Source organism: Setaria italica, chromosome V (genome assembly GCF_000263155.2).
Source record: "Setaria italica strain Yugu1 chromosome V, Setaria_italica_v2.0, whole genome shotgun sequence".
NCBI classification, from domain to species: Eukaryota; Viridiplantae; Streptophyta; class Magnoliopsida; order Poales; family Poaceae; genus Setaria; species Setaria italica.
Window position 1 is genome coordinate 30,783,044 of NC_028454.1, and position 14,915 is coordinate 30,797,958.

Sequence of the window (14,915 nt, forward strand, 5' to 3'; positions counted from 1 at the left end):
GAGTAATTCTTGGTGCAACTGAAAATTGTGTCACCTGTGAATTCGCAGAAATAATGTCGAGTAGTTTCTGGGAAGCAGTGAGCCTAAGGTGGCCTATATGAAATGCGCAATCATCGACTCTAAGCTGATGTGAACTAATTTTCACTCTACTTGTACAGGGTAGAACATGAGGCGTTTGCCATTCTCATTAGGCTAGTCCCAGTGCAAGGTTTCATTGCACTGTTTCCAAGGATGTCACATCATCCCATGAGGTGTATTCTCATGAATGAAACAGGGAGTCCCAGTGCACAGTTTCATTTCACGATTTCATAGGAAGCCCATGACATTTAATTGTGAGGCATGTGATTGGATATGGTTAGATGAAATGAAACTTTATAGCCCCCAATGCAAGTTTCAATAGGTTTCATAGTCTTGGAAACAGTGTATACACAGTTTCATCGTGATGAAACTCCTTCCCTCTCTCACTTCATAACTACTATGCCATGTCATCACATATGCTGATGTGTCACCGTATTTAATGTGCATGAAACCTCTATGAAACTTCCACTGGGATTAGCCTTATACGAGTTATGAGTGGCACGCAATTTGTCATCTTGAACCATTTTCAGTGACTCAGATGATCCACATGTCAGTGATATAGATAGGGGATTTGCTCCGGTGCTCCTCTTTTAAAAAATCGCACGGATTCTAAAGCAATCAAACATATTAGATAATTAATGAACCTTTAAAGGGTAGTCTTGTCTTTCTCCCTTGCATGCGGTGACGGCCGACACGCGAGATGATGCGCCTGTTCTCCCCCCAGCAACGAAATCAATCACCAACTCACGGCGTAACGCGTGCTAGCATCATCGGCCTGTCCTTAATTGAAATGTGTGTCTAATTCTCTACTCTAGATTAGGAATTTGGGAGATGTCCGCGAAGAGTCTAATCAAGCTCTGAACAAACAAGGAAGCAGCAAGGGTGTTTTTTCATCACGGTGCAGGTGTTTTGGGCTCCGTTGTCATCAAAGACGCATTACATTCTTGATGTGATGAAGACCGATAATCATCATTCAATCTCAGCTGCATGCACAACGAATCCATTGCTGGCTTCCGCACCATGATTTCAGAAGAAATTAAATCTTCTGTCGAGTAGTGCATATCGGGAAGGACAAAAGGATCTGTGTTTGATCAAAATTGATTTGTCGCCAAGCATAGAGGAACAACCCCAAGATATGTAACATCTTCAACAACGAAGACAAGATCCATGGCGAGGGATTTAGCCCTGAGTAGAAAGAGAAATCGGGTCGCTGATCTAGAAAAAAAGACCAAGTTGCCCTTTAAATATTAAGTAATTATTTTAATATTTATCTGCTTTAAAATCCGTGCGCTTTTTTAAAAGAGGATCACCGGAGCAGTTCTCCATAGATAATTGACACTCTCTACTCTAAGAGAGTGTTACAAAATCAAATGCCCCACGTGACGGGTATCGATGATGATCCTTTAGTTGCCATCAGAAATGTACACCCAAAAACTCCCTGTAGTTACTGATGGAATTTTTAGATCATTAAGACTGTATATTGTATCAACATCAGTTTTTAGTGGGATGATGGACTTGATTTTGTAATGTTTGGCATCAAGAAGTTTCAACTAGGTCCAATATATGAAATCACATTGAGTGTAACCTTAGTTGGTTAGGTTCCTTGTGGTTGGAATCTAACTACCCGAGTTCAAATCCTAGGCTCGTGCTCACATTTTTTTCTAGAAATTAAAGGCGCTATTCTTTTAATGGTAGGTGATGTGCTTGTCAACAACGAGACACTTATGGTGATTTATAGATAAATGTAATATATAGTAAACAATCTTAACTAGAGCATTGACAAAAATATCTGTCCCAGGAAATCATCCCAATATGATTTTGCAAGAAATCTCTCCAGTTTATACAATTTTGACTCGACTGAAATAGTAAATCTGGTTGGATGTATATCTTTGGATCGCATGCCATGCTGATACACCAGGGGTGCGTGTGCATTTGAATGAGTTAAGTTTGTGTTCTAGGATTACTATCGTCAAACCTTCTTCTTAATACAATGATACATAGCTCTCATGTGTATTCGACAAAAAAATATTGATGTTCTTTTCCAAGGATTAATTTGAAGATGCAAGTGTATCCCAACAAAATTATATTACCACAATCGTGTGTATCTACTTGTTAAGCACTACTCTGTTCGTCCATTATTGTAAAGCAGGGGTTTTATAAGAGGATACCTGAATGTTATGTTTTTAGAACTTGCCTGTGAAAGCCTTCGAAGCCATATTTTGATCTTTTAATTTCTCTTGCAATATATTATCAATTGATATGAAACTAGTATCATGTTGAAGTTCCTTGGAATACGAATATATTGATGTAACTTCTATATACTAAACATGTACATAATTTGGTCAAATTTTGCAAATTTGATTTTCATTTCAAATTTAAATGTACCTTGCATTGATGGAAGTAGAGAGAAAATGCTGATATTTTGCTTGTTATGTACTCCCTCTGTTTCAAATTACGGCGGCTGCGGATGGGGAGCGGCAGCGAGAACGCAACGAGGACCGGGAGGGGGAACAGCACTGGGAGGCAGCGGTGGCGGCGGCGAGGGTTGGCGAGAGACGGCAGCAGCGAATGGCGAGCTGCGGTGTCCACTACAGGAACTGAATGGACCACCCACGACCGAAGACGCATGTTCGGAGGAAAAAGTGGGAAAAAAACGGGGGAAGCGGGAGAGAAAAAAACCGGCAGGGAAGGTGCGAGCCAGATCCGCGGGTGACTCGGGTACAGAATAGTTTATTCCGTACCCAAGTTACCAAATAGTATAGTCATATATATATATATATATATCGTTTTGGCTTTTCTAAGTTCATAGGTGTTTGTATGCATCTAGACATACACTATATTTAAATGCGTACAAACACCTATGAATCTAGAAAAACCAATGTGTTTCTTACTCTAAGTCTTGCTTCTTCTTTATCTCATGGATGTCACATATACACAAGGAAAAAGTGTATGTTTCATCCCTTTAAGTATTTTAAAAGTGTGTTATTCATCCCTTATGTTTTAATTGGTGCAAATAAACCCCTCAACAATTTATATCAGTGCACTAATCATCTTGCTTTGCTTTAATAATGGTTTAGCGTCATCTAATGGTGGTTTTTCCTACGTAATCATCTTACTAATCACTACTTAGTGATATAATATGCTGAGTTGAAAATATAAAGTCCAAAAAAAATCAGTACATCCTCTAAATTGGTTACCCCTAAACTCTTTTTGAAAAATTAACAAACCGATTCACACCAAACTACTATAGTGATTGACTCAATATAAGACGTGGGTACAGTAAGAGTAATAAGCAAGATGGTTATATGGTCTAAACTATTGTTATATGATACTAAATCATTGTTAAACTAAGGTGGGATGATAAATGCACCAATTCAGTTAGTTAAGGGATTGATTTGCATCAAATGAAATATGAGGGATGAATGTCACATATTTGCAATACTTGAGGGATGAAAAATACACTTTTTCCTATATACAATACCACTAAAACCTATACGAAGTCTCTTTGCCATTATTCATGTTTCTTAAGGGTTTGAGCACTTTAGAAACAACTAGGTTGATGAACATAGTAATAGTATTCCGGTAATTATGTATCACTAGCTAGCTACTATATCACCTCTCCAAACAGCACTATTTTTAGACAGTTCAGATTTGTACTGGTGTCTATCGTAGAGATAATGACGCCATGGCATGTGGAGTGTGCACGCACTTTTGCGAATTAGGGGGATTACACGTGCCAATGCTATTAGCCCATGTGATCCACCACATCAGTACAAAGTTCTCTCATCCCTTTCCTCTCCTTCTCAACTCTCTAACAATGTACACTAGCATATCATGCCTAGACCTAAATGATGGTCGGAAGGAAGGCAATGCTTCTTTTGAAGAGAACAACGGGGGCAGAGGATGCCCACCTAAACTTTTCACCGTGATAAGCTCTGCGATGAACCATATCCCTTACGTGTGGGGGCATTATTAGCTTGGCATGCTAGAGAGTACAGGCAATTCTTCTTCAGTTCTTCATGAGTGTATGTAACAAATGGCGTCCCAAGAAGTCATCACAGGCGCCACTAGGGTTCCAGACAAGTTCCACGCGTTGCTTTTGAGGACAACACTGCACTAGGAGAAAGGTAAAATATCTTTGTGAGTTGTTTTGTCCAATAATATGTTGAGAATTCATGATCCTAGCTACTATTTCTTAGTTAGAAACCAAACTTTGTACTATGAAGTTTCCATTAAGTTCAAAGATCAATTTTGTTTGCGGCAAGAATCATACTTGGACAATTTTCCTATAGAGAGTTTTATGCATAAGTTTCCTTATTTCCACATTGAAAGGAAAATTCATCAAGTAGAAAGTCACATTGATTGTATTGAAACTAGTTTTCTTTTATTTTAATTAGACTTCTTTGTGTTGAATTACATGGCTTGTAAAGTGAACTTTATTCTGTGCACAAGTGCTCAGGTTTTCAATATATCTTTTTGGCGAATGTAGTTAAGTATTATTTTTGAAGCAATTTGATCTTTCGGACATGTCACCACTAATAGATAGATTCCTTCTTAAACTAATTTTTGGCCCATTCTTGCATGTTTGGATTCCATGGCAAATCATGTTAGATTTGTTCAAAATGATTCTTCATATTATGGTCAGCGGCGAGACAGAAATGTTTCGTAAATGATAGTGCTGAGTATCAAATCCCTACTTCAATTTTAGTGATGGAATCACTTTGGATTGATGACCCTTGGCATTTTGCTGATCTTTTTATTTAAAAAAAGGAATGTGTGGCCATTTATTGTTTTGGATCCGCTGATATTTTCTATTTCAACACTGACAGAGTATATATATCTCTTCTGGAATTGATTTCTATCATGTGCTTGCATGTTCTGACTCCATAGGATATCTCCTTTAGAAAAAGACTCCGTAGCATATCTTATTATATTTCTTTTGAAATATTTTTTTTCATATTTTTCCATATTATGGGCATCGATAATGTTCCATAAATGTTAGTGATCATTCAAATCCTTCTCCTTCAACTTTAAAAATGCATCCACATTTGGATCCAGCCATATATTTTGTAGAGAGGTTCAATGGGATAGATAGGGTTACTATATAGCATCTATAAAAGGTGGTCGAAGGAAGCCATCCTGAGAAGTGCAGCATGAGCGAAGTAGCTTACTATTTAGAGATAGATGACGAGTTTTAGCTGCCAACACCATTCAGCCTCCTTGCGCATCTTCCTCGTCTTCGTCATCCTCCTGCTCAACGCTCCTGCTGGTCTATGCAGCTGCTGCAAGCGCATCTTCAGCTTCGGCGACTCCATCATCGACACCGGCAACTACGCGAATGGCCCGTCAATGGAGTTCCCATTTGGCATGACCTACTTCAAACGCCCCACCGGCCGCATCTCCGACGGTCGTGTCCTCATCGATTTCTACGGTGAAAACTGTAACAATCAGTCTGTGTAGAGTACATGCTTATCACGGTGTGATCGAGTCTGTTCACCTCCATGCATTCTTTCAGCTCAAGCGCTCCAGTTGCCACTGATACCACCAAATCTGCCCGACAAGGACACGGAGCAACTCCAAAAGACTGCTAATCTTATCCCAATATCCTTTTTAGGGGAAAAAAAGATAAAAAACGAACTCCAACAGTCCACCCAATCCTTCCTCAATTTTTTAGCGACGCTAAAAAATAGCCTACCACCACGTATATTTTAGCGTTGACGTTCCTCCCCTAATCCTGATTCCCGCACGTCCGCGCGTCCCTTCTGATGGGCCCAATACGATGACGTGGCCTGTTTTGAAATATTGGGGGCAATTTATTAGCGATCTGCTGTGGATTGATATGTCTTTGGAGGAAATTTTTTTAGGAGAACCTCCAATACATAATTTTGGGGAAAAATTTTTTAGGGTACTCTTGGAGTTGCTCGCAGTGTTGGGCTCCACGGCAATGCCCAACGATTATTTCAACAAGTGGAACCACAGCGTGCCGATGTGGTGTCACCTGGGCATGCAAATGGGTTGGTTCAAAGATTTGCTGCACCGGATTGCTCCCAAGGATGGTACGTGACTTACTATTATTCCATACACCACGTTCATGTGTTTATTATGCACTGCACAAATTGTTCTATCAGATGCGAAGAGGCAGGTCCTAAGCGAGTCTCATCATCGTGCTGGGCGAGATCGGCGGCAACGATTACAACTTCTGGTTCCATGGCAATAGGGCTCGCGAGGAGGCCGGCCAGTTTATCCCGGACATCATGGCAATCATAGGCTCTTCCATCCAGGTGCCTTCTCCTTGCATAGTCATCATCATCCACCGTCAGAATAATCCTAATCAGATCACGTGCATGCATTTTGCAGGACCTCATTCGTATGGGTGCGAAGGTGATCATGATCCCGAACAACTTCCCCATCGGGTGCGTGCCAAAATACTTGAGAGATTACAAGAGCGCCAATCGCGCGGACTACGACGAGCACGGGTGCCTCCGGTGGTTCAACGATTTCTCGCAGAGGCACAACCAGGCACTGCGCGGTGTGGTCGACCGGCTCAGCGCTCAGAACCCGGGCGTGAAGCTCATCTACGCCGACTACGTCGGTGCCGCCATGGAGTTCGTCAAGAACCCGCACAGATTCGGCATTGGTGATCCCCTCACCGCGTGCTGCGGAGGCGACGAGCAGCCATACCACACCAACAAAGGGTGCGACAAAACAGCCAAGATCTGGGGCAAAACCCGAGCGGCTTCGCCAACTGGGATGGTGTGCACACGACGGAGAAGGCGTACGAGGTCATCTCTCAGGGAGTGCTTAACGGACCGTTCGCCAACCCGCCGTTGCTGAGAACCTGCTAGAATTCCGACTGCAGAAGAGAACCGATAAGATGCTCGGGCAAATTGCGCGGGGGATTTTAGTTTTTGTTGCAGCTGAGACTTGTAAAGCTTTTGGCATTTTCAAAGACTATATGCACCGATAAACTTACAGAAATAAAAGTTGCCGATTTTTTGGATGGTATAGTAGACTACTCAGTGCAATTTCGCCCCATCTACGTTCTCTATAAAAATAAAATAGGTTTTGTTAATCTCTCCTTTTCTTCTCTCTTTTTATTATGGAAGCTCACTCTGAATTTCCATTTAGCGAATAGACCATGTTTTTTCTCTCTCTAAAAAGATAGGTTTATTGGGCTGCAAACTCTATCTCAGCCCGTGAAGCACCGGCAGACCAACCAGTAACATCATGCTGGGCCAGGCCACCTGCAACCTCCAAACAAAGCAGAACGAATTGAACACTATTTACGTTGGCCCAGCGCAAACGCCAAAATATTTCAATCCCCCGCGACTCGTGCTCTGCACAGGCTGCAGCCCGCGATGATGCCTGTGCCGCTGCCGCTGCCGCCGCCCGGCGCGCCGCTGCCTGCCTTCGCGCGCACGCTGGCCGAGCTCCTCGTCGCTCTCTCCACCACCCGCGCGCTCCCCAAGGGGCAGCAGCTCCACGGCTACCTTCTCAAAGCCGGCCACCTCCCCGCCACCGCTTCCTCCCACACGCTGCTCGCGCACCACCTCCTCACCTTCTACTCGCGCTGCGCGCTCCCGGACCTCTCCCACCGCGCCTTCCTCGACCTCCCCTCGCCGCCCTCCCCCGCGGCGTGGTCATCGCTCATCTCCTCTTTCTCACAGAACGGCCTTCCCGTCGCTGCCTTCGACGCGTTCCGCCGCATGCTCGCCACGGGCGTCCCCGCCACCGACCGCTCCATCCCCTCAGCCGCGAAGGCCATCGCCGCCGCCGAGACCTCGTCGCGCCCGCCGCTCGCGCCTCAAGCGCTCCACGGTCTCGCCGCCAAGACGCCATTCGCGGGCGACGTGTTTGTTGGGTCCGCGGTTCTCGACATGTATGCCAAGTGCGGGCACCTTGCGGACGCCCGCCGGCTATTCGATGAAATGCCGGAGCGGAATGTTGTCTCTTGGTCCGCACTCATCTGTGGGTACGCTGACGCTGGGATGCATCCTGCAGCAATGGGAATCTTCCGCTTGGCACTTGAGGAGGATGTGCCAGTGAATGACTTTACAGTTTCGTGCATCATCCGTGTATGTGCTGCAGCAACACTCTTTGAGCTTGGAGCCCAGGTGCATGCCAGGGCTATAAAGACAGCGCTTGATGTGTCACCCTTTGTGGGTAGCTCACTTGTTTCGCTTTACTCAAAGTGTGGGCTTGTGGAGTGTGCTTACCGGGTGTTTAGTGAAGCGCCTGAGAAGAATCTTGGCATTTGGAATGCAGTGCTAATTGCATCTGCTCAGCATGGGCATACATCGGCAGCATTTGAGAGATTTATGGAGATGCAGAAAGATGGGTTCCGGCCCAACCACATTACCTTCCTGTGCTTGCTCACTGCTTGTAGCCATGCTGGTCTTGTTGATGAAGGGAAACGATATTTCGCCCTTATGAAAGAGTATGGCACTGAACCACAGTCTGAACATTATGCTTCAATGGTTGACCTACTTGGTCGTGTAGGGCGTATAAAGGAAGCACTTGATCTCATTGAGTCTATGCCCATGGAACCACCTGAGTCTGTTTGGGGTGCACTCCTCATGGCATGCCGTATGTTTAAGGATGCTGACACTGCAGCAATTGCTGCAAAGAGGCTGTTTGAAACTGGCTCTCGCAGCTCTGGTGCACATATGCTCTTGTCAAGCACATATGCAGCTGCAGGAAGGCATGTTGATGCAGCACTTGCTAGGAAAGCAATGCGTGATGCAGGTGTACGGAAAGAAACTGGACTTAGTTGGCTGGAGGCTGCAGGGGAGGTGCATACCTTTGTGTCAAACTGTAGGAGACACCAAAGAAGTGAGGAAATTTACAGGGTGCTAGAGAAAGTTGGTGAGAAGATGGAGGCAGCTGGTTACATGGCAGACACTAGTGTAGTGGTTAAGGATGTGGATGGAGATGAGAAGCGAGCAACAGTGAGGTACCACAGCGAAAGGCTAGCAATAGGGTTAGGCCTTTTGATTGTTCCAGAAGGTGTGCCAATCCGAGTTATGAAGAACTTGCGTGTGTGTGATGACTGCCACAATGCAATTAAGTATCTAACTAAGTGTACAGGAAGGGTTGTGGTACTCAGGGATAATCGTCGGTTCCACCGATTCGAAGATGGGATGTGCTCTTGTGGGGATTTCTGGTAATTGACCAATATGTTCTCTTCCATGTGTTCTGAAAAAGTTTGCTCTATATGGATTCATCTAGAAGGTAAACCTATGTTATCTCAGTAAATGGATCTGAGTTCAGTGGCTGATACAAAAATAAAGTGGGTGTTGATATGCGAGTTTCAGATAGTTGAAATTTGAATGTCCAATTTTCTATTTCGTTGGAAACTGAAACAGTACAGAGTATTTTGGAAAAGTATGAACATTGGGCATGGGATGCAATCTTGTACCTGAGGGTCTACATGGCACTGAGGCTTCTGCTCAATATCCTAGAACATGCATTTGGAAGTAGCAGGTGCAGAAATGCCAAACAAGATTCCTAGGTATGTAGCTGCCTGAATAGTTATAACTTCTGGTAGCATCTTATGGCACCAATTAATGGTGCATGTTTCTCATGTCACATTCTCATAGCTTCACACATTTCACAATTCACTTGTTAGTGTGTAATTATCCCATTCTGTTTAGTGACAAGGTCAAATTATGTTTATTAAAAACATCCTTAAGCTGAACCAAAAATTGAACTAACCACTTCAAATGTTAAGTGAAACTACAAAAATATTGATCCATTTGAATTGACAGTCCTCACCTTTAATGCAGAACTGGAGTGATCAGACATGGACATGGTCATGTAGTAATGGTGCTCAGACAGGGTATTATGTGCTTATCATCTAGCTCAGTTTAATGATCTGAGTGGTGAAGAATGAGCTCCCACGATAGTTTTTTCCCTCAGATACGTAGGAGAGTTGTGTATCATTTCATTAAAGTATAAGAAAGAAAATTGTACAATGCCGAAGCCTTACAAACCTTTACAAAGTTATGTCGATTTCTTGGGCATGGAATGTTGGCTTATTTTTTCTTTAAGTGAGAGTACAACTTATTTATGTTCCCCAATTCTTTTCTATCACAAATAGTTGGGACTTACTTTATTACAAAAAAGATAAGGGAAAATAGTTGTGAACTGCATGATGGTTCCTTGATTCTTTTTAGCTGTATAGAATTGAATTAATTGCTTTTGAGGCATTAAATGACTTCCTCCAAACACAAATATAAGTTCATCTTGGTTTGTCCTAATTCAAACTTTTTAGCTTTGATTGTCGGTGTCTAAATTTTTATTTACATTAATAATAAAAGGTTGGCATTACTAGATTCATTATGAAAAAATACTTTGATAATATATAACTCTTTAAATTTATGACAATATATTTATGTGGATATTTTCTGGTGAAAGTGTCATTAAAGACTGTTGATGTGAGATGGACTTACATTTGTGATCGGAGGAAGTATGTTTGTTAGGTCAAAATTCAATAGTTGATACATATTTCACTGAAATATACTTTCGAATTTGGTTCTCAATTTTCCAGCATCTACATCTATCAACTCTAGCACCCACCGCTTCAGACACCAGATTCTTGAGTTGGTGGGGGAAGGATTTTCGTGCTGTACCTAAAGAACAACGGAAAGGTCTGAATTCTCTGGTTATCTTGGTCGCCTGGGAAATCTGGAAGCATAGGAACTCATGTGTGTTTGAGCATACAAGACCAAGCATTACAGAGTTGATCAGGAAAGTGGCTGATGAATGCATTTGTGGGGCATGGCTGGAGCTTCTAAGCTTCAGGATTTCCTAGCCAGGTTGCTAGGTCGTTTTTGGTAACAGTTTCTGTGGTGCTCCTGTAAGCTAGAGGCTTGTTTGCGTGGTGTGCGTCTTTGTTCTGGGCCTGACCTTGGCTGGGCCCCTTGTTCTTTTTTCTACCTTAATGAAATGACACGCAGCTCTCCTGCGTTGTTTGAGAAAAAAATATACTTTCGAAGTGATAGGTAGAGTAATGTGCTGTATCTATGTCACTACCATATTATTTAAATTTTCTATGATTTCAAAATAAGGTTCTCCAGAAAGGGAACTGCTAAAACTAAAAACTTTGAAACCAGCTACACCTGTCTTAACCCAAAATGGACAAAATCTTGGCTGTTGGGTGGGATGGAGTGAATCTTAAGGTAATCATGCTTCTCCTGTGTCTGTACTGTATGTATGTTCAATAAAAGTGGCTAGTGAGTTGGTGGCTGTATCCTGCCTTTCTGAATAGAATTTCTCAGACATTGTTTGCGTCTTCTCTGGTGAAAACATAGTTACAAGTGTACATATACCTCCAGTCACAGATAAGTGATGCTTTTCACGTGTTAAGTTTGGAATTTGAAAATGATATGAGTAGATTTTGCATCTAAAGATAAGTTCATCATAGTATACTTTTGCTATGTGTTATAAATAATTTGTAATAAAACTAGTAGTCAAATTTGTTTGGAGACCGCACTGATTTCTAAAATATTTTTACCATCACTTATTTGTGACTAGAGGGAGTATTTAACAAGCATGGTTAATAAAGGTTTTTACTGTCAAGTGCCTTTGTTGTCTGCATGATTTGCTGGATGTATAGTTTGGACAATGCCTAAAGATCACCCTGCCCCTTTGGCAGAATCTAAATCTCTGCAGATTAGACGTGGTCCGCAGCTGTCTGCTGGTCCTAGAAGGTGGATGCCTATCTTAAGAAGCACGCAAAGGTATGCTGGCTGCGCATTGTTTGCCTTCCCTACTTTCTCTAGCTAGTGCCAGTTGGCATGAACAGAATGGTGGATTTCTCTTTAAGTCGTTATTTGATCCGTGCAAGCTTCTCTATGCTTTGAAATCCAGGATGGATATTGCCAAGTTGGCCAGCAGATTGATAGAGTGAGAATGACGGGGGATCTCCTATTCTTCATGCATATTGAACTGCGAATCTGATGGACAAGCTAGTGGCCTACCATTATACCTATATATATGCAGGTGGAACATGAAATTCTGAGCTCTTGTAGCTAGTAGAAAACCAAGAGAAATAGAAGCACACACGACCAAGATGAGTCTGGTGAGAGGACTTGGAAACGTGGCCAGAAGATGGAGAGAACTCAATGGTGTGAATTATTGGAAGGGGCTTCTTGATCCCCTTGACATCGACCTCCGGAGGAACATCATCAACTATGGTGAGCTCTCCCAGGCAGCCTATACTGGGCTAAACAGAGAGAGGAGATCAAGGTATGCTGGGTCTTGCCTCTTCAACCGCAGGGATTTTCTCAGCAGGGTGGATGTATCGAACCCAGATTTGTATGAGATTACAAAGTTCGTATATGCAATGTGTACAGTCAGCCTGCCTGATGGATTCATGGTTAAGTCTCTGTCAAAGGCTGCATGGAGCAGGCAGTCAAATTGGATGGGGTTTGTTGCAGTAGCTACTGACGAGGGTAAGGAAGTGCTTGGGAGGCGGGATGTGGTGGTGGCATGGCGTGGGACAATACGAATGGTAGAGTGGATGGATGATCTTGATATTTCCTTAGTGCCTGCTTCAGAAATAGTTCTTCCAGGCAGTGCAATTAACCCCTGTGTGCATGGAGGGTGGCTTTCTGTCTACACAACTGCTGATCCAGGATCGCAATACAACCAAGAGAGTGCAAGACATCAGGTAACTCATTCAAGCTCTTGAATGCTCAGAAACCAATAGAAATTGTCTCATGTTTCTAAGGAAAGCTGTACCAACCTGTGGGCAAGTTAGCAGAAAGTTGTTGAAGTACTAGAGTGGAATATTATTTGTAATAGTGTATATGCTTGAAGTGTAGGTGTTCTTCCATTAGAGTTCAAGTTAAGGAAAGAACGAAGCGATGTCTGCAAAGAGTAATACTCAATTAAAATAGCTTGATTTGTGTGCACTCAAGCACCGCTTTGCCTTTTGAAGTAGTTAGCTGTTCTCTAGTTGAGCAGTGGTGTTTCAGAAGCGCTCTTCGGGTATCTCAGAAACGAGCACATAGGCTATTTCTGTTTTTTGAGTTAGGTAACCCACCCACTTTGACACCTTGGGGATTGGACTCGGGTGGTGTAGTTGCCTCTCTACCCCTTCACCACTGGGAACTCATCATGGTGGCAACAAATAAATCCCATTGCAGCAATGCACCTTCTTGTTTAGAGGTAGTTTGGTTCAATGTATGATACTAAATCAGTAAAAGTTTCTTGGCAGGAAGGTTAAAGGTTAGTTGGTCCATGTAAGAAAAACAAACTTCCAATTTCCACTAGGGGAACAGTCCAATGGCCTAGTCGTGGGGAGGTTTTTTAAGCTCCCAACCGGCATTGACTTGGGTTTCTTTTCCTTTAGTGAATGCCAAAACTCCTAGCTGGTTTCTGAAAAGAAACAAGAAAAAGATTCCACCGGGTTTTTTTCTGGTGGTGTTACATTGCACCTTAGCACTAGATAACCATCATTATGATTTCAGGTGGGAGATGATCCCACTCATGAACCATCTGGAGCTTAGCCTGCAAAAAAGATAATCATGGCACAATTACTGCACTGAGAACATAAAAGGTTTGGACATATTTTTTACAAACTAGATCTTGAACAGTGCTATCCCTGTATGCATCATTTTCTCGTTGATCGTGCATATCTGGTGAAGCCCCTTCATTTTGCTCATCATTTGTTAGAAAATAGAATGAATCTGTGTTGATCAAACTAACAAAAAATTAGCAGGTGTTGAATGAGGTCAAAAGGATACAGGATTTGTACAAGAACGAGGAGACAAGCATCACCATAACAGGTCACAGCCTTGGGGCAGCACTTGCCACCATCAATGCCATTGACATCGTCTCTAATGGCTACAACAAGAGCTGCCCTGTGTCCGCATTTGTCTTTGGAAGCCCTAGAGTTGGCAACCCCGACTTTCAGAAAGCATTTGACAGCGCAGCTGATCTGAGATTGCTCCGAGTTCGAAACTCTCCTGATGTGGTCCCAAAATGGCCAAAGCTAGGATACAATGATGTCGGTACAGAGCTAATGATCGACACAGGGGAATCACCCTACCTGAAGGCCCCTGGAAACCCCTTAACATGGCATGACATGGAGTGCTACATGCATGGTGTTGCAGGGACGCAGGGGAGCAGTGGAGGGTTCAAGTTGTTGGTTGATCGAGACATTGCCTTGGTGAACAAACATGAAGATGCACTGAAGAATGAGTATTCAATTCCAACATCATGGTGGGTGGTACAGAACAAAGGTATGGTGAAAGGCAAGGATGGCCGGTGGCATCTAGCCGACCATGAGGATGATGACTACTGACTGATGTAGCCTGGCAGCTCATCATTTACCAGTTTGTTACGGGACAGCTGCGCTTGTCTGGTTTGACTGATGTAATTATCTCATTAGGACAAAAGTTACAATTCACCAGCTCAAAAGGCAAAATAAAGAAAACTAGTTTGTGTGTCCATTGCTGTTTAACACTAAAGGAATGCGTCTTATTATGTTTGAAATTGTATTTGACAAATTTCTGTATTCAAAATCATGAGTCTTATTAACTTTATCTGTTGTAATGGAGTCTTATTATTGAAATTGTATTTGTTGAATTGTTTATCTGTGCTTCGATTTTCATCGCGAAGCTTGTTCTAGCAAAAAAAAAAAGAATCTTCTCATGGATAAGTGGAACTGCTTGGATAAGTGGTGCTAGACCCCTCCTAATCTCATGGATGAGGCAAAAGTAAGGCTTACTGTCTGAAAAACTATTAGGGTGGGAGTTTCATAGAGGTTTTATGCACATTAAATACGATGACACATCAGCATATGTGATGACATGGCAACACAACTATGA

The 14,915-nt window shown here is 42.8% G+C and overlaps 1 protein-coding gene and 1 pseudogene across 1 annotated transcript; both read left to right on the plus strand.

The window, feature by feature from the left end:
• The first annotated feature begins 5,262 nt into the window (after positions 1-5,262).
• Positions 5,263-6,923, plus strand: LOC101762339 (annotated as a pseudogene).
• A 490-nt stretch (positions 6,924-7,413) lies between these two features.
• Positions 7,414-14,673, plus strand: LOC101763539 (putative pentatricopeptide repeat-containing protein At5g52630). The gene is made up of 4 exons (XM_022827151.1): positions 7,414-9,153; positions 11,913-11,964; positions 12,118-12,751; positions 13,805-14,673. The coding sequence occupies exons 1-4, from the start codon at positions 7,437-7,439 to the stop codon at positions 14,387-14,389; spliced, it is 2,988 nt and encodes a 995-aa protein (XP_022682886.1). The 5' UTR covers positions 7,414-7,436; the 3' UTR covers positions 14,390-14,673.
• Positions 14,674-14,915: the final 242 nt, after the last annotated feature.

What these genes read in the sequence shown, in the direction of transcription:
- LOC101763539 (XM_022827151.1), top strand. Translation starts at nt 7,437, where the DNA reads ATGATGCCTGTGCCGCTGCCGCTGCCGCCGCCCGGCGCGCCGCTGCCT. An exon ending in TCCAGGATGGATATTGCCAA is followed by an intron (nt 11,965 to 12,117) that starts GTTGGCCAGCAG and finishes TGTAGCTAGTAG; the next exon opens with AAAACCAAGAGAAATAGAAG. An exon ending in AAGAGAGTGCAAGACATCAG is followed by an intron (nt 12,752 to 13,804) that starts GTAACTCATTCA and finishes AAAAATTAGCAG; the next exon opens with GTGTTGAATGAGGTCAAAAG.